Source organism: Vitis vinifera, chromosome 8 (genome assembly GCF_030704535.1).
Source record: "Vitis vinifera cultivar Pinot Noir 40024 chromosome 8, ASM3070453v1".
NCBI classification, from domain to species: domain Eukaryota; kingdom Viridiplantae; phylum Streptophyta; class Magnoliopsida; order Vitales; family Vitaceae; genus Vitis; species Vitis vinifera.
The window spans coordinates 23,305,677-23,333,656 of NC_081812.1; the positions used below are offsets into that span (position 1 = coordinate 23,305,677).

The window sequence follows — 27,980 nt, forward strand, 5'->3', positions numbered from 1 at the left end:
TTTGTTTATTCTTCATGGAGCTATTATATATTCTCGAAAAATGCAAAAGTTTTTTCTCCAGCTATCTCATATAAACATACGAAAACACTTCAAATTTGATTCAAAAAATAATCCATTTTCAGAACAAAATCTCCAACAAATATTTTGTCAACAAAGAACAGTTTCCAAACAGGAAAATATTCTCCCTGCGAGCATCACCTGACCCTAACAGGCCGCATTGAGCTGCGAAACTAAAGGCCGTATTATCAGGAGATTTGTCTTCAAATCTTTTTGCCTTCTTTTCTGTTTGCAATTACATAAACCTTACCTTGGTCTGGTTAGGTTAAAGAACAAAAGAACTTGCCCTTGAAAACAAACTGGGCATCTTCAGAAGAACTCAAGCATACGGCTTCAGACCCAGTGGACTGTACATCACTTATGTCAGTAGGGTATGAATTCCAAAATCTTAGGATACATGGGTGACAATCCACGGCATCCACTTTCTTGGCTGTTTGCACCTCTTATTCATCGCAATTATTTCTCAGAAAACAAAGCTGAGAAGTGGGTGAAAAAATTCACAGGAAAGTCGTCTTACAGCAACTCTCCTGATCGGGTCAAATATAAGAGCATGTTCCATGTCCTGATGGCCATGCCTTGCAGTACCCATGTTTCATCCAGGTGCCACATTTTCCATTTCCTGCGCCTTCCACACACTCAGTAAATAGGACTTGATTCGATGGTGAAGATATTCATCCAAATCATATCCTGCAGAGTTCATTCTGTTTAAAAGGTCAAGGGCATGCTTCATTTTATCCTGCAAAATAAGAGACCTGAGCAATTGGTTGCAAATCCGAGGCATCAACATAAAACCTTTCTCCAAAGTGTAGAGGAATATGTCCACTGCCATCTCCAGATTCCCATCTTTACAGAGACCATTAATCAACATCACACAACTTGGGGGATTGACATCCATCTGGCACTCCTTCAGAACGAGAAATATCTTTAAAGCTTCCTCTGATCTTCTAGCTTGACACAGTCCAATGAGCCAGATGGTATAAGGTGCTATTTCAAAATTATTCAGCTTGAAGTTCATTTCAAGTAAACATCGAACCGCTTTTTCCAATTCTCCCTTCTCAAAATGTTCCTCTGCTAGTTTAAGTGTTTCATCTTCCTGACTAGGGAGGCTCCTCAGATACTTCAACCAGAGACTAAAAGCTACTGAAAGCTTCCCCTTGCGGCACGACCAAGTCATAAGACATTTGTAAACTGCTGAGCTAGGAGTACATCCATTCTTCACCATTTGATCTAAGACCCTAAAGGCATCTTCTTCTCTGTCAACTCTATGAAACCCATCTATGAGTGTACCATATGTGACAGAATCAGGGGAATGCCCCTTGAGTTGGAGCTCCCTAAAGAGCTTGAAAGCACCATTAATGTTCTTTGCCTTGCAAAAGCCGTTGATGAGAACATTGTAAGTCATGATATCTGGTACAACCCCACTGTCAGCAAGCTGCATGAGAAGCTTGTAGGCCTTGAGAATCAATCCCGACTCACACAATCGCTCCACCATTGTCTGAAGACTTGCAGTATCCATAACCCGATCAGCCCCTTGAGAGAGACGAAGAAACAACGAAGGATTTTTTCCAATCTCCATCTTGTAAAACAAATGGCGAGCTTCCTCAAGCTCCCCAGCCTTACAAAGTCCATCAATAAGAGCATTGAAGGTCATTATAGAAGGAGAGCACCCAAGATTCTCCATCTGGTTAAATATTTGTCGCGCCTCATCTAACAGCCCATTCCTGCACATACCACAAATGAGAATGGTGTAAGTGCAGGAGGTGGGAAAGCAGTCATTCTTTGAAATTTCAAGTTGAAGGGACCGAGCCTTATCCAAAAGACCCACATCACAAAACCCTTTAATCAAAGCATTGTAACAATAAGTATCTGGGGACAAACCCCTCTGTGTCATATCATTCAACATATTCAGTGCATAATCAACCATGCCTACTTCACAAAATCCCCGAATCAAAATTGTATACAAAACAACATCAGGCTCAATACCAGCCTTGAACATTTTCCTACACCACTCCTGCACTTCATCATATCTCTTCGCCCTAAACAAACCATCAATCAGACTACTATATCCCTTTATCCCAAGAACATACCCCTCCTTCTCAAACAACTGCAAGAGTGCAAAAGCCTCATCAATTTGACCCAGTTTACAGAATCCGTCAAGCAAAGCATTACAAGTAATCGAGTCAGGACAGCACCCACTCACTTTCATTGTATTCAGCAATCTATGGACATCATCAGTTCTTTTCGCTTGACACAAACCAGACAAAATTATTGTATATATCATTGTGTTAGGTGGTATACCTTTTTGGGTCATTTCATCGAACATTTTCAGCGCATCATCAGTCTTCCCATTTTTACACAAACCATTAAGCAAAATGACAAATGTAGCTCGATTTGGATTATAATTCAACTTCAACATCTGATTATAAACCGCTAATGCTAACAAAAACACCTCTTTTTGTACCATAACATGTAAGATGGAGTTGTAAGTGAACACATCAGGTTTGCAGCCAAAATCTTTCATCTTACCAAAAGATTCTACGGCCTTTTCAGCCATACCCGACTTTGCATAAGCCGCAATTAGCACGGAAAATGTGGGGGGAGGTATCTGAATGTTAGAATTCTTGAGCTCCTCGAGAATTTTCCAGTAGGTATCAAACCCATCATCCTTGGCAAGCATATCTATGACCAAATTATGCGTAACCCAGCTGCGAAAACTCCGTCTTCTCGTTGTCCATATGAAGAACCGAAAACCCAATTCAGGTCTTCGCTGTTCTCGCATAACATCATTCACGATTTCAGAAGAGAGAAATGGGGCTAGCTTTTCTAAGGCGTCTTCCATGGGGTTTACGGTCTCCATAACAGTGAGGACCTCATTGGAAATAGCGGCGCCTTGGGCGGTGGTGAAGAGGTTGGCATGCAGACAGCGAAACCGACTTTGCTTCGGAATGAAATGCAAGACGGATCGACAAATTTGAGGTGAGAGGTTCATGGTAAGTGTAAAATTGCAGAAACTCTCATCTTCGGATCGAGGCTAGGGTTTTAGAAGGGTTTTTGGATTTCGAGCGCAGACGGATGTTTAGAGCAGAGAGACTCGAAGGCGACAACGGGAGATCTAGGGCGTGTTTGGTTTGGTTTTAGAAAGCTGTTTGTGTTTTCCAGACGAAGGGAAACTTCCGTGTTCTGGAAATGAACATTCGTTTACAAAGGTTGGGCATTCTTGGACTTCTACCTGTCTAGGCCCAGTTCAAAAATTGAGTTAGAGAAATTGGGCCTGAGGCCCTAAAAGTTCTTGTTCAGGACCAGATGAGAGGTTGGGCCACGCGTGTTAATTTGTTGGGACACGTTATTGAAAACAGTTTGATAATGCTGAGAATTTGTTTTGAAAATATGATTTTCGTAACAAATTTATTTTTTTTTCAATTCTTTTTTAATTTATTTTTGTAAGCAACAATTGAATCTCAAAAATTATTTTTAAAAAGTATTGATTGAAAACGGTTTTCTAAAATATTATCAAACAAACTTCTTATTGACAAAATAAAAAATAAAAATAATTATTTTTTAATATACAAATATAATTTCCCACTAATGAATTTTTCCTGATAGAAGTGGAGAAAACAATAAAAATAAAATATATCTTTAAACCAAAGTAAATTCTTATTTAACAGAGCAGAAAGAATCAATTATGATTATTGGCTGTAATTATTAGGAGTTAAGAAAATATAAAATTATTTATTTTTCAAAAAATGTTGGAATATTCCCTCGGCTTCGAACCTTCGTATAAGGATATCCCGGCTTCCTCCACCAAGGAATAATTTTAGCTCTACTCTCAAGCAACAACCACCAATAATAAGGGCCTAATTTAACAAAATTTTGGGCCCATTCCCTAATGGGCCCACCAAACTAGTTTCATTATCAGACACTCATACCAGTCCAGAAATTCAGGCTGGTCCTGGCCAACAAGGAACCTTCCTTATCACAACCTAATCCACGCGCGCGTGTGTAGGCCCACCACCGCCCCTCAAAGTTTCGACCAAAGTGAAATTACCAATGAGGACATTCTTTATTGTAGAGATAGACTTATTCATGAGAACAAGACACTATTATTTAATAATATTTAGGTGCCAGAGGCTCATAGGAAAGCGACGACTCAATGAACTATCCCGAGAATACGACGATAAAATGACAATGATAAAATAATATTAATTTCTCGTTTCTTACCGTCTCGGAGGTGTCAAACTGTGCCTAACATTGGATAACAAATGCCACGTTTAATTAAATAATTTATCGGAAAAGACACAGCCTTGGAAAAGGGTAAACTTGGGATTTCGGGATGTAACTGTCTGGTTAAGACGGTTGTCTCAATTAATTAAATGAATTATTAATTAATCTTACCGAAATGGTCGAGCCACATTTTGGACCGTCGGATGAGAGTGATCTTAAGATTTCGGTCAACTTTGTTGAATTGTGTTCTGAAATATGCAAAGGACTCGAGAAGACTTCAGAAGTCGCAGTTTTCGAAAATTTGAGATGCTACATTCACTTTATATTTTCCTTTTTTATATATATATAATTTATTAGACAATAAAAAATGATTTTTGATAGCAATTTTTAAAAACAATTCTTAATCCTGATTTTAAAATTTTATTTGAGAATTCAAATATTTTTTATAAAGTTATTTTGTACTTTTATAAAATAAAATAATTTCCAAATATTCATAGGTTTAAGAAAACTGAAAAAAAAAACATATTTTCAAATTAAAAAAATCAATAAAATATCTGTGAAACATGTTTTGTAAATTATAAGCAAATTATAAAACCATTTTGTCTGTTATAACGGTGACCAAGTGGAGCTTTACCCATTAGCTATAAAGTAAGATGGTGAAACCCAAAACTATAATATTACAAATAATTTAATCAATTTATTACCTTCTAAAGGTAACCCCGTGATATAAAATTTATAGTGGCAATGCTTATTATGGTATTTTATAACGTTTCCCCGCCGACCTTAATCGACCAAAAAAACGACGTGAATACGAAGCTGCTATTATCTTACCTTCAAAAAAAAAAAAATTTAAAAATCAAAAAGCTTACGAGCCTCATGGGAATAATGACAAAATTGGATTTATTTTAATCACAACCAGCCTGATACCACCATATAAATAATAATTTTTATAATAAAGTAATATAGTCCTTTTATAATTTGTAATGTATGCAAACCTCATACTCTCTTCAGTGGATATGTTTGATTAATGTGCATGCCTAATATATATCGTCTCGCCGTCTTGGTTTTAAACATACGAGATGTACAAAAATAATTCTCTAAATATTTTATAAAAAATATTAGAATGTTTTTAATTATTTAAATCCAAAATTAGTGCCACCAAATGCATTTATGATGATTTTAAGGTTATGCGTTTGTCTTTCCTTGAAAGGAATTTAAGCGTATGCTTAAAAGCATTTTTTTTAAATAGTCTTTTATCTTAAAAATAAATTTTCATCAAAATGTTGTTTCTTAAGATTTGTTTTTGAAAAATTATTATTTTTTAAGTTAAATTTGAGTGTTTTTCACATGCATTTTGTAAAATGTTTTGAAAAACAATGGAAAATATTGGTAATATTTTATAAATCATTTTATTATATATAAGTGCATGGTACATTTGATGAAAATAAATAAAAAATTTTTATTTTTTTAAATTAAAAACGAATTTTAAAAAAAAATTAACTGTGTTTAAAAATCATTTTTTAACAAATATTTTTTTGACAAATAATATTAGTACGAACCTCAGTTTTTTTTTTTTTTTTTAATTATTGTTTGAAAATAACTTTTTAACACTTTGAATGTAAAGTGTCAACAGAGAGATAGCAAAGACCTATAAAATGAAAAATTAAACAATACTACTGAATGGTTGGTTGGTTACTTTCAAGGCATGTTTGCTGCTTTTTATGGAAAGTACAGTAAAAAAATATTAAAAAAAAAAAAATCAAAGGTAGGTGAATCCCCACATTCTTCAGCCTTAATTAAAAAAAAAAAAAACATGTTAAGTGGCTGGTCCATTTCTTTTAAAATTGACCATCATTGAGCAGGGTCTAAGCATTCTTACATAGGGCATACCCACAAGTCATCACAACTTTAGACCAATTTTAAGTTGATGCGTGTTGGTTTTTTTTTTTTTTTTCTCAGATATCTCTAGCTAATGTGGCAGTATTAAGATTATTTTTTTTCCCTTTTTATTTTTTATTTTTTATTCTCGCTTATTCTTTTTATTTTTTAGTTTGATATATCTTCAAGCTTCCAAAAATCATTATTTTGAATAATTGAACATTTGATATGATTTTTTTGATTGAATGGAAGTGTACACGTTTGATTAGGTATGATTATTCTATAGATTGAAAAAATATTTTTGTCTCATTTAAAACGCGTATTTTAGACATTTGATTTAGACCCATGATTTTCTTATTTAAAAAATATTTAATTATCATAGCATTATAATTTTTTCAATGAACAACAAAAAAAAAAAACTATAATTCAAAAATATTCCATTATATAAATAAAAAAAAGTTAAGTTTATATTGAATATGTATTTGTTTTTACAGCAAATAACACAAACTGCGTTTTCAAATTATTATGTGTTGAATAATTGGACAATTGATATGATTTTTTGATTGATTGAAGAGTAGGGTATTTCATGTGGTATAATTATTTGCTCGTAAGAAATAATATTTTAATCATCAAGACATTTGAAGCGTGTTATAGATATTTTATATCACTTTGATCGAAATATTTTATATGGTATAATATTTGATTATTTGTCAAGATGTTTTCAACCATCATGCATTTAAAGCATGTTACATTCAACATTGAATATAACATATTTAAAATTAATGAACTATTTTTAATTATTAAATTTACTCAAATTTATTCAACATATTCTTTAGCATCTCATCCGGACATTAAATTGTAACTTTTCATTATCAAATTGAAGTGTATATATGACATCATTTAATTGGTGATATGCTTTTTATGTTTTAATTGAGATAAATAAATAAAATAATTTAAAATAAATAAAAAAATTATTTATTTACTTTTAATTTTTAAAAAATTGAAGGGTCAAATTTGGATATGCCTCCCGTTTTTCTATTTTTATTTAGAGAATTATCATATCTTTGAGGAAAGTTTTCTAATTCTACTACTTAGCTTTAAACGGGTTGGACAATGACACGTCACCCATTATCTTTGACCGTTATGCCGCACTAAACAGATCACCCACCTTAAACCTTCTCACGAGATACTTTTTCACGATACTTCCAAGTTCCAACGAAGTTCTGCTCTTGTGCAGTCATATGCACCACACCAAATATCTTACCAACTTTTAAATATTCTCACGAGATATTACGTGACGGGTACAATCAACAAGAAACTGTTGTGATTTACGGGATATTAGTTTCTATTTATATTTATTGTAGTTTTTCACTTTCCGTAGATTTGAATAAATAAATCAATATAAAATATTATATAATGATACATAATTGATAATTGTACTTAAAATTTATTTTGCTTTGTGAGAGAGGGGCTTGAACTCACAGGCCAAATGTCTTGACTCAAGCGAAAGGTGATTCTTCACCCTTTGCCACCTTCACGCCTTCCGTTTTTTCTTACGCGCGCAACGAAACACAGACTCTCTCTCTCTCTAGAGCGCTCTCTCTCTAGGGTTTGTGAGGAGCTAGAGAAGATGGGAAGGCAACGAGCGCAGTTGAGAGCCATGCTTCGCAAGAATTGGCTTCTGAAAATTCGTCACCCGTTTGTTACTTGTGCCGAGGTCGGTGGCTTATCTTTCGGTTCCATTTGGTTGCCGGGAAATTGCCGGAAAAGGAATCTTGTTTTTGACTTCTTGTTTATTTTCCAGTTAATAACCGGGAACCGAACGGGACTTACTTTTTCTTTGATTTTGTCGTTTTTAAGTTTATGGACGATCCGTCTGTGATCTTCGTTACCTTTCTTTAAAGACCGATGAGAGAAAGTAAGAACAGAAGTGAAATCTTGGACTCTTAAAGAGAAGCCAGGGCTGAGAGGATTTGGTTTTCTTAGTCAAAATAGGACTTGAATTTGCAACGAACGGGATATTGATTTGTTTTACTTTTCTTGAAAAAAGAGATTTGAATTATCGGTGCTACTCTTTATTGTTCACTGAGAAAATATAAGAAAAGAAATGAAATCTTTGAATTTCATTTTTCTTAGTTGTGACGGCGTTGTGATTTCTGTCATATTTCTTTAAAGCCGGTTAGGTCGGTGAGAAATTATAAGAAACAAAGTGAAACGTTTAAACACAGCTTCTTCACCAAGAACATATAAAAATTGAGGAGAAATCTTTAATATTTTTTTAGTGTATCGATGATCAGTTTGTGATCTATGTATCTTTCCTTAAATTCTGTTTGGTTGGTGAGAAAATATACGACTCTTCAAATTTAAATCGAGGTTAAGAAAAATCTGTTATACTAGTTAGAATGTGAATTTGAATTTAATTGAGCTGAACTTTAAATTATTTTTTTCCCTTTTTTTGAAAAAGAATTTTTAATATTCGTTTTTTTTTTTTTTGTAATTAAAGTGGTTGGATAAAATTTAGCAATTAATGCCTAGTATTTGTTTAAATTTTGGGGTGGTTGGTAAAGGAAAATCGATTATTGGATGTTCAGTTCTCTTCAATTGAAATTTGCTGGGAAATGAGATACAATAGTTGCAAAAATTGAGATTGTTTCTTTGTTTGTTTATTTTCTTATTTGTTTTATTATTTGGCAGATTTTGCTTCCTACTGTTGTAATGCTGATGTTAATAGCTGTGAGGACACAAGTTGATACAAAAGTCCACTCGGCACAACCGTATGTTTTCTTCAACATTGGCTATCTTTTCTTGTTACATTTCTTTTAGTTTCTGATTTCCGATACCATCCATTTGGTTGCCAAGGGAACTGACAAAAAAGAAATAAGAAAAGTAAATAAAAGATGAAGATTTTTAATCTTATGTTGTTTCTTCTTTTTGCCTTCCAGAATATAAAAAAACTCACATCAGTGAGCCTGTAGTTGCTCAGATTGGTTGAATTTTGTCCTGGGTCCAAAGAATAAAAAATCTATGCTTCAAAGTGGCAAGGGGTTGGGTGGGGACGTGGGAGGTTCCAGATTGAAGTATATGAGGGTGTAAAAAAGATGAAAAAAGTTACCTATTAAAAAATTTACATACTTCAATTATTTTTTAATTTTTTTTTTTTTTTACTTTACTATGTTTTCTTAACAACCAAACAAATCAGAGATTGCGAATAAAGGAACAGGAAAGGAAATTGCAAAAAGGCTTTATTGTTTTTCTGGATCAATTTTATTTTTTCTTTATAGATTTACTGTTTTGTGAATCTGTATGGTTTTTAATTTTTGTGCTCATGTGGGAAGTGACAATACTATGGCTTTATGAACCTGGTCTAGATACGTTCGGAAAGGGATGTTTGTGGAAGTGGGCAAAGGTGATGTATCCCCTAGTTTTGGACAAGTATTGGAGTTATTGTTGGCCAAGGGTGAGTATTTGGCTTTTGCACCGGATACAAAGGAGACAAGGATGATGATTAACTTAATGTCGATAAAATTTCCTCTACTAAAGGTACTATTGTTTATAAGTTTTTTTTTTTTCTTTCTCTTTGATGGGCTAGTTTTTCTTCCCTTCTCCTTGATGAGTTAGTTAGGGATTCTTTTCGAACCCTTTCTTGGAGCCGTATAAATGCCTATCATTCCCTTATTGTTTTCCTTGACAAGTATTTTCAGAAGTTTTTTTATTTTGTTTACAGTTAGTCACTAGAGTTTACAAAGATGAACTAGAGCTGGACACCTACATAAGGTCTGATCTTTATGGTACCTGCAATCAAGTCAAGTAAGTTATATGGTATCTGTGCTGGTGGTACCGATATGTTAAATTGTTGAAAATGAAGTCCTGTTTTTACGTTCCAAAATGTTGATTTGGAAGGATGAAGTAATACAATGCACATAACAGTTCTAAATTGGATCCTTCATTCTAATGGCTTTTAATACTTGTGCTCTGTTATCTTTATATTGGTATTATTCTATGGTACCTAATGATTTTTTACAGTTATTCAATCTCTTATGCGCTTGCCATTTTATCCATCTTGCCACTGTATATACATTTGCACGCAGCAGAAGTGAGTTCCTTGAATTTTTATACCAAAATGTCCTAAACACATGTCTTGTTCCTTGCACATTATCATAAAACCGTCCAATACATTAATAACAAGGACGAAGAGAATACAAGAATTAAGAAAACAATGTAAGTACTTGATACAGTTGATCTCTTAATCATGCTTGTAAAAAAACAGTTGGATCTTTTTATTATACAATAACTCTTGAGAGATGAGCAATCCTACATCTGCTAATAAAATAACCATATGCTGTTCAAGGTCCTCTTCTCCAACGTCCCAACCAACCCCTCCCTCCAACAGAAAATGGTCTAAAATCTTCCATTATAAAAACTGTCAGCTGACCCTGTTACTCACGTCCAACCTGAAGATGTTGTAACTCATGTGGTGTGAGGGCTGAATGTCTGAGCAACTAAATGCTAGTAAGACTTATATTAAAGTCAGTAGCAATGCTAATTTAAGATTTAATTGATGACTTGCAATAAATATCTTGCATGAATTTAATTTTATGACACTTGTCTAGTGATATAGCTGCTTCTCTTCAGTTGCAAGCCTGGGTCGGCCAAGCAGTTTGCCTGTGGGTTTGCCAAGAAGGGTTCTAGGAACCTGGAGTTGTTGCAGGAGATTACTATCCCCTTGAATTGTTGTTTATGGGGTTGAATTTTTTCAGGGCTTATTTTTGCAATTACCACTCAGTTGTCATAAATTTCATTTTAATGCCCCATCTGAAGGGTTTTCCATCCTTCCACCATATTGCCTTCCTGGTTTATAATGCCTGCTTACAAGAGTTATGCATGCATTTCATTGGCCATCAGAATTTATTAATTCTTGTTTGAAGTTGGGTTTCTGTCTCCAGTTCTTTGCAAAAGATATTTTTGCTTCTTTGCTGTGGCACTGATGGTCCTAAATGATTTATTTCCAATTTGTTTAGGAATTGTTCAAATCCCAAGATCAAAGGAGCAGTAGTATTTCATGATCAAGGTCCACTAGTATTTGATTACAGTATACGCCTCAACCACTCTTGGGCTTTCTCAGGATTTCCTGATGTTAAAACTATCATGGATACAAATGGTCCTTATCTCAATGACTTGGAACTGGGTGTGGATGCTGTCCCTACTCTGCAATACAGCTTCAGTGGATTTTTGACTGTATGACTTTAACCCATTGATCAATCTTTTTAGTTTTTAGTTGATAAAAATTAAAAGTTCCTTGTTAAATGTGGTTCATTGTTCACTGTTATGTTTCTCCAATTAAAGATGTGTTTGGAAGATGATCTGTACTTCTGTATTTCACTGCAGCTGCAGCAGGTCTTGGATTCTTTCATAATATTTGCGGCCCAGCAAAATGAAGCTAACATGGTCAATGAAAACATTGAATTGCCTTCAAATACTTCCCTGATCAAGCAGTCATGGATGCAATTCATCCCTTCAAACATCAAAATAGTTCCCTTTCCGACTCGTGAATACACTGATGATGAGTTCCAGTCCATTATCAAGAGTGTCATGGGACTACTGTATGCATCTTTTGACTTTTCCCGTCCTGGAATTCCTTTTTGATTCCTTATTATTTTTATCTGAAAGTGATAGTTTTAGCCCTTTTTTCTAGCATAATTTTTTATTTATGTGGAATTGGATGAGCAGGTATCTATTGGGATTTCTCTATCCAATCTCACGACTGATCAGCTATTCTGTGTTCGAGAAGGTTTGATAATGAGTATGATACATAACAATGAGTATTAAATCTGGAAAAAAGAGTTCATACATGCATTTTCTACTGTTTCTTTTGTTCTTTCCCATGGTTATACAGTTAAAAACAGAGTATTTAATTGTCTGGCTTCAAATTTTTAGCTGAATGCTCTTGATTTTTATATTTCAGGAGCAGAAGATAAAAGAAAGTCTGTACATGATGGGTCTGAAAGATGAGATATTCCATCTCTCTTGGTTTATCACATATGCCTTACAAGTAAGCTTTATACATGTTTTCATATTGAGTCACTAGTTTTGTATGCCCTTCAATTTGTATATTGTATATGTGTGTATTTTTATGAATCTAGAAATGCCATGGTGTTAGTAGTTTAATTTGTTTTGCAGTTTGCCGTTACGTCTGGGATTATTACGGCTTGCACAATGGATACACTTTTCCAGTATAGTGATAAATCATTGGTGTTCATCTACTTCTTTTTATTTGGACTTAGCGCCATCATGCTGTCATTTTTGATCTCTACATTCTTCACACGAGCAAAGACAGCTGTGGCAGTTGGCACCCTTTCTTTTCTTGGAGCCTTCTTTCCTTATTACACTGTCAATGACCAGGCTGTCCCTATGTCAGTATTCTTGCTATCTCAATTTTATTCTGGTTTATAGTGCAGAATCTATATTGTTTTAATGTCATATAGAAGTCATTAGAACATTTTCTACATTCAGGATATTAAAGTTCATTGCATCTTTGCTTTCACCTACGGCCTTTGCACTTGGGTCAATTAACTTTGCTGACTATGAGCGTGCCTATGTTGGGCTTCGTTGGAGCAATGTATGGCGGGTATGTTTTGTATTTGGGCTTAGTTGTTTGTCAACTAATTTATCTTTGGGTTTCTAAAATTTCAAGACTATGATTTCTCTAGGCATCATCTGGAGTAAATTTTTTGGCCTGTCTCCTGATGATGTTGCTCGACGCATTGTTGTACTGTGCCATTGGTCTTTACCTGGATAAGGCATGTCTTCTAACACTTTCCTTCTCTTTGGATGTTGTTCAATTATATTAATGTAGTTGCTAGTTCATTTTGCTGTTGTTTTCTTTTCGATGAAGAACTTCTTTGAAATGGCTGTGCCTTTCAAGGGATGGTTTTTTTGTAGTCGTTTTATCATTATACAATATCTGGTTTGTGATGTAATGTTTAGAAGTTTGTTCATATGATCAGGTTCTTCCTAGGGAGAATGGAGTCCGTTCGCCATGGAACTTTCCATTCCTGAAGTGTTCATGGAGAAAGAGAAGTTCCATCAAACATGAAGATTGCAGTTTTGACTTTAAAAATGACAGGAGAAAAGTTAATTTTTGTAGTAATGATATTTCTGGACCTGCTGTGGAAGCAATAAGCTTGGATATGAAGCAACAAGAACTTGATGGCAGGTAGATGTAGTGAAAAAAGTGCATTGATCTCTACATATTTTATTCATTTTTTCCTTACATCCTTTATTTGGTTTTGCAGATGCATCCAGATTAGAAATCTCCATAAGGTTTATGCTACTAAAAAGGGAAATTGTTGTGCTGTTAACTCATTACGACTCACCTTGTATGAAAATCAGATTCTTGCTCTTCTGGGTGAGCATGTTCAATTCTAGATCCTTCCCTGCTCTTCTGCCTTTTTTCTTTCAGTATTTTAGATTGGCGTTTCTGATTCTTTTGATTTTAAATATCAGCATAATTCTGTATGCATTTATTTTTCAATGTATTTAATTAACAAGTGCTTCTTGTTTATGATTATGATTGTATTTATACAAATCTATGCTATGCAAATATGATCAAGTCAGTTATGTCTCTGAAATGACTTAGCTTCTTTGATATTTTGGCATCATGTTTTCGATCAAGGGTTAATCATTGCTGAAGAGAAACCAATTCTCTTACTTGAATTAAAGGGCTAACAAATTGTGTATATTTATGCCCTAAAATCTTTAGCAAGAATGTGAAAAGTTGGTGTTGTGCAAAAATTTGATATTTTGTACTTTTCGCTTTTGAGGGCTGTGCTGCAACTGTAACAGAATTTATCCTTTGTGGAATACTTCTCCAGATCTTCATTGTCCCATATTAGTATTTGCTTGCTTCAACAACATGAAGTAACAAAATTATTTTGCATCATTTCTTTGTGTTAGAAAACTTGTGTTAGGTAGGGTGTTGAAGATTTTTGCAGTTCATTTTGTGTATCTGATTCAATGGGAACTCCTCTTCACACTCTTGTTCTCTCATATGGCCATATGGGACTTACACTCATCTTAAAATTTTATGTCTTCTCTTTATTGCACATGAATCAAACTTAACATGTGTTAAACAAAATTTCCAGTCTATAAAAAAGAATCACATGTAGAGGTTATGTCTAAAATATTTTTAGGGGGATGTGCTTCTTGTTCTCTTCTTCTCCCTCTCTCTCTCACATATTTTTGAATTATTATTTTGAAGGACACAATGGGGCTGGTAAAAGCACTACAATCTCCATGCTTGTTGGCCTTCTGCCTCCTACTTCTGGGGATGCTTTGGTGTTTGGGAAGAATATCATAACAGAAATGGTAGTATCTCTGTTTTCCATAGGCTATATCTTTTCATATCTTTTTCTTTACTGTTTCTATATCATGTTATGCATATAATCTTTTCTCAAATGATGGACAAAATCCATTTGTTGAGAAAATATGGTTTACAATTTCTCTCAGTTTTACAAACCACCCAAAAGTCAATGGTTTGATACATAACTTCAATCATGTCTCTAGGGATCAAATATATGACCTCTATATTTGGTGTTTGAGTGCTTTGCCCTTGAACCTCTTTGCGTTAGGAGGCTAGGTTATGTGCTAGTAGGTCCTAAATACCACCTAATATAATTACTTGCTCTTTTGGGGCTTATCTGAGTCCAACAATAGCAATGTTCCCCATTTAAATATTTTATTCGGTTTGAATCTGTTCTGTAGGATGAAATACGGAAGCAATTGGGCGTGTGCCCTCAAAATGATATTCTCTTTCCAGAGTTAACTGTAAGTAAGAAGAATGTTTTTATTTTTTATTTTTCCTTTTTATTTTCTGTCTAATGTTTTATCTAACATTATACCTTTAATTTTCAAATATTACTTCTCCATGCTTACATTGATTGTAAATGAAGGAGAACTTCTGCTCTATCATCTAGATGAAACTCATTCAGATAATTAGGTGCTGATTTGTCATAGGTTTTGGGCTGTTTATATTGTGCATTTTTTATACTATTTATTTGGCTTTAAAAAAAAAAACAGACAATGAGTTGCCTATTACAGGGTTCCACCCTTATACTACTTAAAATTCCTTTTCTTTGTTTCCAATGTCGCTTGTCTTCATCAGCAGTGAGAATGGGTTACAATTTTTTTTAACATCCTTTTTTATCCAGATTCATTTTCTTGTTTGACAGTACTTGTTATCCATTATCACGTATAAAAATTTGCTTGTTATCCAGATTCATTTTCTTAGAAGTTTAAAAAGCATATAAACAACCCAAATGAAGAAAATTATATAAATACCCTTATGTTAATCAACTTAAGATCTTCTTGTTCCTTTTCCTTCCTTTAATGAGTAAACCTTGAAAGCTCATCCCCATTAGGATGATTTCTTTTAAATTTTAGTTGTCTTTGAAGGATCCCTACATGAAAAGGGTCATTTCACACATCAAGCTCTCAAGTACCGAACATGGAAATGATGCTTTAAACAGCAACAAATGTTGCAATCAATTTAAAACTAAATGCTTGGAACATGTACTGAATGATAAACAAAGCAATATAAGCAAACTTCAAAATAAATAAGACAAGTATCGACATATGACTAAACCAAATACAAAATGTCCAATGGTTTAGTAATCTGATTATCTCTATAACCTTTTCAGAAAGTGCCAAAAGAAATTAGCTTCAGAGGTTGCATAGCTAGATAAAAAACCAATGTCCTACTCCTTGCTTGAGTGAACAGAGTTTGAAATATGGAGAAAAACAGGGTGAGTTCGAAATTCCAGCAAGGGGTCATAATGTAGTGGTGTGAGGAATAGAGTGTTTACAGTAGAATTTCAGGTAAAAGAAATATCACTTAAATCAAATACAAATACAAACTTTAGAATTTGTATGTTTTCTTTCAGATAGCTCCTGAAACAGATCATATTCAAATCATATCTAAATATATATGATGTAAGCTGTGAAACAGGTGGTGATTCATTCTGCAGTTATAATTATGAAGTAACTAAACTTGTAGATTAACCCAAAATATATCTGCCAACAATTGCCACAGTTGATGTCCAACATATATATCAATACCATTTTGTTGTTTTCTAGCTTTAGATTTGTTTGAAATTTTGCTGAGCGAATTTGGTTTTATTTTTATCTGATATTTTCATTTTTTCTTTCCTCTTTGCTTTTGGGAACTAAATCCTTTTTAGTGATTGGGATGTCTCTTATTATATGATGCTCTTACTTAGTTTCACTTGGTTAATTTCTTTATCTAGGTAAAGGAGCATTTGGAAATATTTGCCATTTTGAAAGGTGTAACGGAGAACTTTTTGGAGAGCGCTGTAACTGAGATGGTAGATGAAGTGAGTTCCGGCCTTTGCTTGCTATTTGGGTCTTTCATGCATATGCTAATTAAAACTTCTCCATTTGTACTTTTTTTTTTAACTGAAAAAAATCCAGATATGCCTCCTAAGGGGGGAAAAAAAGAAAAAAAGAAAAAGAAAAGAGAAAAACTAAAAAATGTATGTGTAGATTTTGTAGCCACATATTACAATGGTTGTGTTGTTCCTGGTGTAGCTTTTCTAATTATCTGGTGCATTCTATTTCCTAACACTAAATGATGACCTAAAAATCTCTTGAATTCTGTTCATCCTTGTTGGAATGAACTATATTGGTTCTATACCTAGTGCCAAATCTTTGAAGTTGATTGCAATGCAATATTTGTGGAGAAGTTTCATTACTTTACTTTCAATTTGAAGCAGTCATATCCTGAAATTGGCTTGGAGGGTTTATTTGTAAGAAAAACATCCAGTTGTTGAGTATGCAACATCTAGGAAAGTGGATCAACTTGCAAAGTTTCTTCTGAAAAATCAAAGACATCCTCCAAATGACTTATTTCTTACATGTTTATGTGCAAGGAGAAAGCTTACAGTACATGACTTGATTAACTGGACCTGATTTTAAGGCACGTTTACTAAAAGGCAATGGAAATTTGCCTCTCATGTACTCTGTCTATCCTGCTTAACCTAAAATTTTAAGGCATGTTTACTAAAAGGGAATGGAAATTAAGATTTGTATCCCATTCTCAGTGATGGGGTACCCAGTAATAAGTTTACTACTTTGATGCCCATTTTACCATATGGAGAAGTCAGTGTTCATGATAATGGATATCATACATAAACTTTGGACTGAACTTCTTAGTTCATTTTTTTCTTGACATGCAATCTAAGATGCATACTTGTTATTTTGAACTTTTATAGAAGTTACATGCCTGTCCTTATTTTCATAAGGAATATGGATAAAAAAACCACCTCTTTGTTAGGGAATGAGAATCTGACCCAAATATACCATCGTAAAATTGGAATGGGAATTATTAGATTCTATTGTATTATTAGGTTTCTTAGAAATGATTCCTGCTATAGTTTCATTAAATCATTATATTATCGGCAAAATAGTACACACTATAGGACATTTTCCTTAATGTGTTTAATAAACTAATCCATAATGAATGAGAAAAGAAAGGGGTTTAGAATTCAATCATAAACCTTAATGCAAACATATTGTGATTGGAAATTCACTTATTCACTTAATGCACATTGTCATTAATTATTGTGATAGATCTATTGATACTTTGTCATCTAAAATCTAATATATTATATCACTTGGTTCCTTATCGTAATCTTGTCCTTAATTTTAAGTACATTCAAGTTCCCTCTCCCCCCCTTTTTTTTTCGTCTCTTCTAGTTACTATTAAAGTTGGTGGACTATTTTTAAATGATGTTGTTTTGACCAGGTGGGTTTGGCAGATAAAGTTAATACTGTTGTGGGGGCTCTTTCTGGGGGCATGAAAAGAAAATTGTCCCTTGGGATCGCGCTGATAGGAAATAGCAAGGTGGAAAAAAGTCTCAGGGGATACTGCCATTATTTTTATGTTTGCCCATTCTGAAATTGTTTCACATTTCTGTTTTACAGGTTATAGTGCTTGATGAACCTACTAGTGGAATGGACCCATATTCAATGCGCTTGACGTGGCAGTTAATCAAAAGAATTAAAAAGGGCAGGATAATATTACTGACCACACACTCCATGGATGAAGCTGATGTACTAGGTGACCGGATAGCAATCATGGCTAATGGGTCTTTGAAATGCTGTGGAAGGTTTCTTCTATTTAACTCTCAGTTTTTATTTTGCCTTAACAACAGTCTTATTATTCTTACTTACTCTTTACATATTATGGTACGGACAAGCATGGTTTAGTAGACCATTCAATTCTCCTTACACATGCAATGACATTTTATTGGTGGATGTTATACTTCTATTTTCTCTTTCTAATGTTCTGGTAGAATGTTACTGGTTATTAAAATTACAATTATTTTGCATTTTCTTGTGTTGACAGTACCAAATATCTTATTCCACTGTTTCAATTCAACTACAAAGAACTCTTCTTTGTCAATGCCCATTTTCAACCACATGTTTACTTCCATTTAATGTAATCAAGAAACTCTTCACTTTTTTTAAGATAACAAGAAGTGAATGCTTGAGAAAACTCCATAATTGTCTTCCTTATAAGTGCTATTGATGTCCATGTCCTCTACTGACAAGCGGACATGGACTAGCAAGGGCAAAGGGTAAGTGACTTTGTTAATCTCGATAGTAAAGGGTTGTATGCTGCTCAATCAGGTTGATGTCAAGTGATCAACAGAGAATTTAGGAAAATCTAATATGCCATGAAAGAGAGGGACCATGGTCCAAGTATGCCTTTTAAAAGAAAGTGATTTTGGCTTATCAATTTTCCTTCTGCGGTATTTATTAATCTTAAATCCCTTTTCTACTAAGCTAGTTTCTTGAGTGAAGCTTCTGTGACTAGAGATACTTGTTTATCTCTTACTAAATTTTATTTTTTCTCCCCAATAGAGGGGTGACTGATGAACATCAGGACAGGATTTCTTTCAATTCTTCGTATCTTCTTTTAATAACAGATTCATACACACATACATGAAGCTTTTACAAGTAAAATTTCATTCTGTAGGAAGATCACTGTAAACCTTCTTTTCCATTAATCCTATTTTCTTTTTATGACACTCTTTCTTTTATTAAAGTTTAAAGGCTAATTTTTGAATGTTTGAAGAAGTATACTACTTCAATCATATTCTTTGACATAATTAAATATAATCTTTTATTTTTTTTAGACTAGTTATTAAACTTCTTCGCATCATTTATTTGGAATATTCATTTTTCAACAGTTCCCTTTTCTTGAAGCACCAATATGGGGTTGGTTATACTCTTACTTTAGTAAAGGTTTGCTCACATTCTTTTTCACTTTATTCATGATCTTCTTGATTGGCCTTCTTTTCTTTCTTACAAGTGCTGACATGCTTGTGAATGGACCTATTGTTCTCTTTTCTTTTCCAGTCTGCACCCAGTGCCTCCATAGCTGCTGATATTGTTTATCGCCATGTACCATCAGCAACATGTGTGAGTGAGGTATTTTCCTAACCTTAGATTTTCTATGAAATTTGTGTATTTAATTAAGAGTTTCTCTTTTTCAGTGTTTATTTGTTGTGGGGTCTGATATAAACATGCATAATTTGTTACTGCAACCTCTGTAATAAAGTTTATGGAACTCTTTAAATGAATTAGCTAGTTATGCCTGATGATTTAAGATTTAGTAGAATTTGTACTTCTTAGTCTTCATTAATATTTATGATGTGCCATATGGGATTACATATTCTTCAAATGTGATACAAGTGACCATCAAAGAAATCTCCATATATGTACATGTGATTTTGCCAAATCTGATGTTACTTATTTTGCTTCAACTTTTGTCTGGGTTTTAATCTGCCTTTTCAGGTTGGAACAGAGATCTCCTTCAAGCTTCCTCTATCATCTTCATCTTCCTTTGAAAGTATGTTCAGGGAAATTGAAAGCTGTATGAATTCTGTTCATAACTCAGATAGAAGTGGTAATGAGGACAAATACAATCTTGGCATCGAGAGCTATGGTATCTCTGTCACGACGCTGGAGGAGGTGTTCCTGAGAGTTGCAGGATGTGACTTTGATGAAACTGAGTGCAGCAAGCAGGAAAAACTTCATGTTTTACCTGATTCCGTGGTTTCTCAAGCATCTCCTAATCATGCTCCAAAACAAATTTTCCATTCTAAACCTTTGGGAAAATATAAAATTATTGGGGTTGTGTCTACCATAGTGGAGAGGGCTTGTAGTTTAATCTTTGCTGCAGTATTAAGTTTCATAAATTTCTTCAGTGTGCAGTGCTGCAGCTGTTGTTTCATTTCAAAGTCAATATTTTGGGAACATTCCAAAGCATTGCTCATAAAGAGGGCAATAATTGCCCGTAGAGACCGAAAAACAATTGTTTTCCAGCTTCTCATTCCTGCTGTATTCTTGTTGTTTGGTCTTCTTTTGCTCAAGCTTAAGCCACACCCTGACCAGCAGTCCGTGACCTTCACAACTTCACATTTTAATCCTTTGCTACGAGGCGGTGGTGGTGGGGGTCCAATTCCATTTGATCTATCCTGGCCTATTGCAAAAGAGGTTAGTTGGTGTTTGTTGATTCCCGTGGGTGGTGGGGGTGGATGGGGTTATAAGCATATTCATGACTAATAGAAGTTATATTGACATCAAGCATATTCAATATTTTCTTCCTCCTAAAATGCTATCAGTGATGCAGGTTGCATGGTATGTTGAAGGGGGGTGGATTCAAAGGTTTAAACCAACTACTTATAGATTTCCTGACCCAGATAAGGCATTAGCTGATGCCATTGAAGCTGCAGGACCAACTTTGGGGCCTACCCTACTTTCAATGAGTGAATTTTTGATGTCTAGCTTTAATGAATCCTACCAGTCAAGGTGTGTTAACCCAAACTTTTTGCATCCTACGCTGGTGATATGAAAAAAACATTTAGAGTATTTATGTTAATGTGATCTAGTTGTCAAGCAAAGTATAGCACTATGATTTGTATGAAATGAAATTTCATGGTTCAAGTCAGTCCTTCAGGATGGGTTGATCTGCTATTGATCATATGGAAATTTCTTATAGTAGTTCAGCAGCTATGTATATTCATATTCCATGATTAATGCACAGAAGTTAAGGTGGGATGTCATTTTATCACTGTCTTTGTGATGCAAGAAACTTATCCCGTAAAATATGAATCCAATAGAACAAATTAGGAATGTCTTTATGTTGGCCTTGATCAAAAGACATTTTCATTGCATTTATAAGAAGTAACAAGGGGGTAGTGGTGTGCAGGGCGGGCAAGGGAGAAAGTCTGAGTATGTATTTTACTTATATTATTGCAATTTAGGGGCACTTTGATATTCGTTTAACATACGTTTAACTGCAGGTATGGGGCAGTTGTGATGGATGATCAGAATAAAGATGGGAGTCTAGGATACACTGTGCTTCACAATGGTTCTTGTCAGCATGCTGCACCAACCTTCATCAATTTAATGAATGCTGCAATTCTTAGGTTTGCTACTCTGAACAAAAATATGACGATTCAAACACGCAATCACCCTCTGCCTATGACAAAAAGCCAGCACTTGCAGCGCCATGTATGCTTCTCTACTTTACCATTAACATGTATCCTTTGATATCATCTAACCAAAAGTCTTAGTATAAGGTGATGGTTGAGCAATATGATCTCGTCTTCTTTCACCATGAGTATATATCATTCAATAACATGTAACACAAGGGTATTGCTAAAGAGGAAGGTTGAACTAGAATCCTCTTTTTTTTGGTAAATTATGCTAGTGATAATTTAGTTTTATTAGAGAAAAGAGGTGAGACAAAGACATCTTAATTTCATACACTTGTGCAGTGGGAAGAATATTAAAGAAAATATAACCGACCCTCCTAAATGCTAGAAGAACAAAACCTATTATAGCATTTGCGATTAATTTGTGGCCTTGTTTAAGAGGGGAGATGTGATACTTTTCTCTCTTCTTGGGTAGGCAAGACAATAGGAAGTGAAAAAGGGTAAGATTCCAAAGCATAAAGGGGATCTTCAATAGCAAGTGCTGATGTCATCAATCACTTGGATGATGTCGTTTAGAAAACTAACCAGAAATCCTAGAAATCAGTGGTTTTAGACATCAATGAAAGAGAGAGAAGGCACTGCCTGAGGCTTTTATTTAGCTTCTAAGGCCTCTTGGCTATCCAACCAAAAGTAAGGGAAGGGTGTGTGTCTCTTAAGGGAATTTCTCAGCACTAATTACTTAAAATCCTCAATTTTCTCCTCGTCACCTATGTAGGACCATTAGAATCTTTGATAAAGAAGTTGGAAAACTCTCAATTTTGTTTTTGCTTTTTGTTTTTAATATTCTTATATCATGTTTGACCTGCTAGTTTTTTTTTTTTTTTTAATGTTTTGGATTATTTTCCACTCTATTAGAATCAGTAGCAAGAGGCATAAGATTTGCTAAGAAATGGATCTTTGACGATAGCCTCCAAATATCTGTTAATGTTGAATAAAATACTTGCTCTACCTATGGACATTCTATGATAAATCATGTATTGGTTCAGGATCATCCCCAAGGCATTTTATTTTATTTTTTGAATTTTTAAATTTTTTTATATGCAAATAGAAAATATTAAGAGCAAAGAGTTCCAAATACCCTTCTTAAAAAACCATGGGAAAGCATGATGGTAGGATCGCTAGATGAGTCATAAAAGCAGGATCTGAAAGACAACCTGAATACTAAAACAAGAATCAAGAAAAATTTTGTGTTTTAGGCAGGCTGATTCAAGCTTTTCAACTGTAGGACGAATTGAGAAAACCTATGTTGCATGGGTTTGGGCATGAGTGTTGGATACGGGTATGTGTTTAGGTATTTGATCCTCCACAACACTAAATTTAGGATATGGGGACTCGGCTAAAAGGAATCCGAAAAATGGGCCTAGGTATTAGGATGTGACATGATAAAAAAAAAAAATCAATTAAAAATAAATTGAAAATAAAGATTTTTTTTTATAAAAAAAAGCTCTCATCTTTTCCCCCAAATCCTTTATTTATTTTTTTTATTTTTTTTATTTTTTTAATTTTATCCCTAAATATTCTTACAAAAATTCACTTTTCACCTAACTCTTCTTTTTCTTTAATACGATTATTATTAAGGAAGTTGAAAGAATAGAAGGGATATCAATGAAAAAATCAAACAGCCACACCCAAGTAAAATAGGAGTGTCTGAGGAGGATCCCACAACCATGTCATCACTGGTACATTGGCTGAAATTAAAGGATCTGGGTATCCTAGGACAAATCCACCAGGTGTCTTATGAATTGGTACAATATGACATTATAATTCCTTGTATTTAAGCTTTGTGATTTCCCACAAATGATGTACCAAAAGCCAATCAATCTTCACATTCTGTCTAGTTGTGCCTTTTGTTTTCCATGTAGTCCATTTAGATACTGAATGATCCATGCATTTTTACCTTGGGTTATGTTTTGAATTTTGTAGGATCTGGATGCCTTCTCTGCTGCTGTTATTGTTAATATTGCCCTCTCTTTTGTTCCTGCCTCATTTGCTGTTTCTATTGTAAAGGTAACCGGGTTAAACACTTTTAATAAATTTTTGATATTAGAACCCTGCCTCATGGAGCCCCTGTGGTATTGTTCTTAATTTGCATTAACTAATTCTAGTTAAAGTTGTAGTTGGTGGTAGAAATCCATCTTTGTGTATTAGGCCGCTTTCTTAAAAAATATATAAAAAAATGATCATGAAAAATATGAATTCTTTCATTGCTTTTTCTGCCATGATTAGGCATGATTTGGTTCCCTTACCTTTTTGAACTCTTCTTTTCTCCCCTAGACGATTCTCATATTTCATCACCCTCCCCCACTCCGCCCCCAGTTTTTTTTTTTTTTTCTTTCTTTCTTTCTTTTTATTTTCTTTTCTCTCTTTTTGAATATGTACAACAAACTGCTAATATGTTTCTGTATAGAATCCAAATTGGTGGCTTAAATTTCTCCCTTTCTATTTAGAATCTTTGGACCTTTTGTCACTCCAAGGATATTCTTATGTGCTAAAGAAACATGTTATGTATAATTTCCCTTATTTTTCTGTTTAGTTTGATTATAGAATTTACCTAAAAGAAATTTATGGCAACTTTTCTAGAGTTTGTGATATTGTAAGTATTCTCTGTTGATTTTATGTAGGAACGTGAAGTAAAAGCTAAGCACCAACAGCTAATCAGTGGAGTATGTTTGTACCAGAAATTATTTACTAAATTTTGTTCTACTTGTGTTCTTTTATTTCTATTATTTCTGATGAACAATCCCTCTCAGGTATCTGTACTTTCGTATTGGGCTTCTACATATTTATGGGACTTCGTCAGCTTCTTATTGCCTTCATCTTTTGCAATAACACTATTTTACATTTTTGGTATGCATTTATACTTTCATTTTTGGCTATGTTTTTTCTTTATTTATGGTGACAAATAAAGGAGTTAAACATCCATATGGTTTATACTCAGTTTTACATGAGTGAATGAGGAGGTTTACCACAAATTCAACATATTCATATGTTGAATGCCATTAGGTTATAGTGTAGATATTTTTAAGAGGAAAATAATATGATTTTGTAAACAAGTGTCAAAGAGAAAGTGCATCATAGTACATAAGACATATACAAGGAGTGTCAAGAGGTGCATCCAAGTAGAAAGAACACAAAAAACAATTGCCTATCTTAGCAAGAAACCAACCAATCAACAAAACCACTTAAAGACATATAACCTATATCTATGTATCATAGTTAAAAACTTGTGATACATGTTACGGTACAACAATACGATACATTTTTTATGAAAATTGATACGTATCGCAATTCATATCTTATTTTAAAGTGTATCTTACGATACATATATGATACACAATATGATACATGATATTAGGATACGACGATACATACATCTTCAACTATTTTCTTTAATTTTTTACAAAAATCAAATTATTAGTTTTTTGTTAAAAGAATTTATAATATTAATTGTTTAAAATATGCAAAAAAAATTAAAAATTGATCATAAAAATAAGAAATAGGTAAAATAATATTATATGAAAAGTTGCATGCTTGTTGTCATATGCTATATTAGAAGTTGAGTAAGTTTATTTTTATAATGAATATTAGAGAATTTTCATTTGAATGGTTTGAATGTTGACAATGAAAATGATGGTGATTAATGAATAAATTTTTACTTAATATATTACTTTTTTTTTAATTTCTTTTTTTGTGGAAAAGGAATGATGACAAACCTGAAAAGCTAGAACTTTGAAGATGACACATAAAGGCATACATTTGTGTGTGTGTGTGTATCAATTAAAAGCACAATAAATGCATATGCATAATTAGAATTTGTAACTAAAAATTGAAGAAGTTTTGTGGATGATGTGATGAATCTATATGTTGAAGTTATGTTTTGATAATTTGAACGTATCAAAACTTTAAGATTCAACATTTTCATATGATAGATGTGGTTTAACTCATTACATCCTACTATCTTCCATAAAATTGGTTGTATATTACTCTACACTCCATGCTTTAAATAGATATTCACTCATATATATCTTCTTTCAATTTTTTTTTTCACTATATAAAAAAATATACACGATACATAAAAATAGAAAAATGGTACACAATACGTTTTATGAGTTAACAACTATGCAATGTACATCTTCATCCACATCCAAATTATCTATTTACCTATCAAAAAAAAAATGTATATTTTTACCCACATAAACAAATTATAAGAAAAGAACTTTTCAAGGGTTGATTCGATTGCTCCTCATTGTCAAAAGACCTTCAATTCTTTTTTTCTGATATAGTCGAAAAGATGCACAATGGGGGCACTCTTGAAATCTTATTGCTTTTTTTACCCATAAAGAATCCATGCCACCCTAAGTGAGTCTCTTTAACCATGATAGCTTGAACCAAATGAATGCCAAAGAGCGAAAAGCAATTGCCAATGGACCCTTGTCTTAGTGCAGTAAAGGAGGATGCGGTCCATGGTTTTTTCCTCAACATTACCAAAAAACATCTATTGACCAAAGACTACACTTTCCTCCTAAGTTGATCTAGGTTAACACCTTTCCCATTTGCAAAAACAAACTTTAGAAGGCATCCATGAATTCCAAATTACACTTGTTGGAAAAGAAATCGATTCCTCTGGTTCAAAGGCTGTGTATAAAATATTTATTGACATATTTGAAATGTGTAATTATATCTGATTAGAAAATATTTGGTATATTTAATTATGTATTTTCAACATTTTTTCTGTAATCAACATTATGTATTTTCAACATTTTTTCTATAATCAACATATTTACTATATTTTTATCCATCAAACTGTGGAGGTACTGTCAGAATCCTTAGAAGTCATTTCTTCTATTTTTTTTATTTGGTTTACTGTGGAAAATGCACCTGTATTTCTTTTTTTGTCTTCTGTAGGCTTTAAAGAGATATATGTGCACTTGTATATCTTCTAGTTTCAAGAGGTTCTCATCTTTTGTTGTGAAAAACTTATCAATTGTTTTAAGCTAATTTCTGAAATATTTTGTGTTCTAAGCTTATCATTCAGTTTCTTCAAGATCAATCAGTATGGTTTAGCTTTTCTCCTTTTTGTTCCCTTTCTCCTGATCTGATAATTTGTGTGCCTTCAAGATCAGATATTCAATGGTAACCGGAGGTCAATATTTGAATGCCTATAATGAATATCTAGGCTGTACTATCTTTGTAAACAGTGTGATGCACAGCACATATATTTAGTGGCAGAAAAAAGAAAATTGACGCCTAGCTTCCAATTGATTTCAAAATTATGACTCCTTAAGGCAGCTTGCTCAAGCTGTGTGTGAAAGCATTATAAAAACACTGTCATTCTCAAATTTTACTATAGATTTTGAAATGTGTGAAAGATCATTTTATTTCAAATTTTAAACATATATTGTAGTTTATTTTGTATTTGGTATTCCCTGGGTGGATAAGAATTCTTCATAGATATTATAATGTATGTGAACCAGAGACATCATATGAATTCACTCTTTGCATATGCAATATATTTGTTTGCACATATTGCATGGACATTGGTAAGATAAGGTGGAGGCTTTGTAAGCATTTTTCATGTTGATCTGGCTTCCATGTTGTATGACATAAGAACTAGTGTCTGTTAAACATTCAGATATGAATTTAATGAGAATGAATTTGAAAATGGCATGTTAGAAGTTAATTTTTTGCCAATATTCTCTTATATTGGTAAATATTAGTTCTGTCCTACCAGGGTAGGGTCTTAATGTGTCAATGTTCCATATTCTACTTCAAATTCCAAAACTTTCAAATAGGGATGTATCTGTATCATCAATAGTTGCATAATAAAGTGGACACAGATGTCAAATGATTGGTAAACTACCAAGGCGGATGCCATGTCCTGGTAGACATTTTTTTTCCTATCAGAAACAAAAAGATGTATTTATTAAGATGAAAGAAACAAAATGTCCCAGTAGACATTTTATGGTTGTTAAGATGAAAGGTACAAATGTTTTAAAGACTTGCTTGTACTTTTGTCACCTGAACAACGCATATGCATTGACATGCAATTTTCTTGTACAGTGTATTAGTTAATTATTATTATTGTTATTACCCTTATTATTTTGATAGGCAAACAAAAACTTAAGATTAAAGAGTCTGATTATGAGTTAAACTTTAAAGTTTAATGAGGCTTCATTAAATTTTATATTTCCCTGATATCCCAAAGAATTAGATATATTATCCTTTATTTTAATGGTTGATATA

At 33.4% G+C, this 27,980-nt stretch overlaps 2 protein-coding genes across 4 annotated transcripts in view; one reads left to right on the forward strand and one right to left on the reverse strand.

The window, feature by feature from the left end:
• Positions 1-94: 94 nt before the first annotated feature.
• Positions 95-3,261, reverse strand: LOC100267468 (pentatricopeptide repeat-containing protein At1g79540). The gene has a single exon (XM_002278494.4). The coding sequence runs from the start codon at positions 3,044-3,046 to the stop codon at positions 650-652; it is 2,397 nt and encodes a 798-aa protein (XP_002278530.1). The 5' UTR covers positions 3,047-3,261; the 3' UTR covers positions 95-649.
• A 4,254-nt stretch (positions 3,262-7,515) lies between these two features.
• Positions 7,516-27,980, forward strand: part of LOC100265905 (ABC transporter A family member 1) — a 29,874-nt gene continuing 9,409 nt past the window's right edge. For 2 of the 3 annotated variants that reach the window (XM_059739329.1, XM_002284168.4), the window contains exons 1-26: positions 7,516-7,873; positions 8,851-8,930; positions 9,525-9,696; positions 9,881-9,963; positions 11,175-11,391; positions 11,542-11,756; positions 11,884-11,944; positions 12,119-12,205; positions 12,334-12,566; positions 12,667-12,781; positions 12,864-12,953; positions 13,161-13,369; positions 13,449-13,561; positions 14,414-14,520; positions 14,917-14,979; positions 16,458-16,544; positions 17,975-18,073; positions 18,154-18,338; positions 19,425-19,479; positions 19,594-19,665; positions 20,032-20,733; positions 20,870-21,048; positions 21,543-21,753; positions 23,661-23,744; positions 24,359-24,400; positions 24,488-24,584. In XM_059739329.1, the coding sequence (XP_059595312.1) occupies positions 7,787-7,873; positions 8,851-8,930; positions 9,525-9,696; positions 9,881-9,963; positions 11,175-11,391; positions 11,542-11,756; positions 11,884-11,944; positions 12,119-12,205; positions 12,334-12,566; positions 12,667-12,781; positions 12,864-12,953; positions 13,161-13,369; positions 13,449-13,561; positions 14,414-14,520; positions 14,917-14,979; positions 16,458-16,544; positions 17,975-18,073; positions 18,154-18,338; positions 19,425-19,479; positions 19,594-19,665; positions 20,032-20,733; positions 20,870-21,048; positions 21,543-21,753; positions 23,661-23,744; positions 24,359-24,400; positions 24,488-24,584 (3,745 nt within the window). In that variant the 5' untranslated portion in view covers positions 7,516-7,786. Of the gene's footprint in view, positions 7,874-8,850; positions 8,931-9,524; positions 9,697-9,880; positions 9,964-11,174; positions 11,392-11,541; positions 11,757-11,883; positions 11,957-12,118; positions 12,206-12,333; positions 12,567-12,666; positions 12,782-12,863; positions 12,954-13,160; positions 13,370-13,448; positions 13,562-14,413; positions 14,521-14,916; positions 14,980-16,457; positions 16,545-17,974; positions 18,074-18,153; positions 18,339-19,424; positions 19,480-19,593; positions 19,666-20,031; positions 20,734-20,869; positions 21,049-21,542; positions 21,754-23,660; positions 23,745-24,358; positions 24,401-24,487; positions 24,585-27,980 lie in introns of those variants that run through there. The other variant, XM_010655465.3, reaches the window with a different exon arrangement.

Coding starts and splice junctions, on each gene's coding strand:
- LOC100267468 (XM_002278494.4), bottom strand. CDS start 3,046: ATGAACCTCTCACCTCAAATTTGTCGATCCGTCTTGCATTTCATTCCG.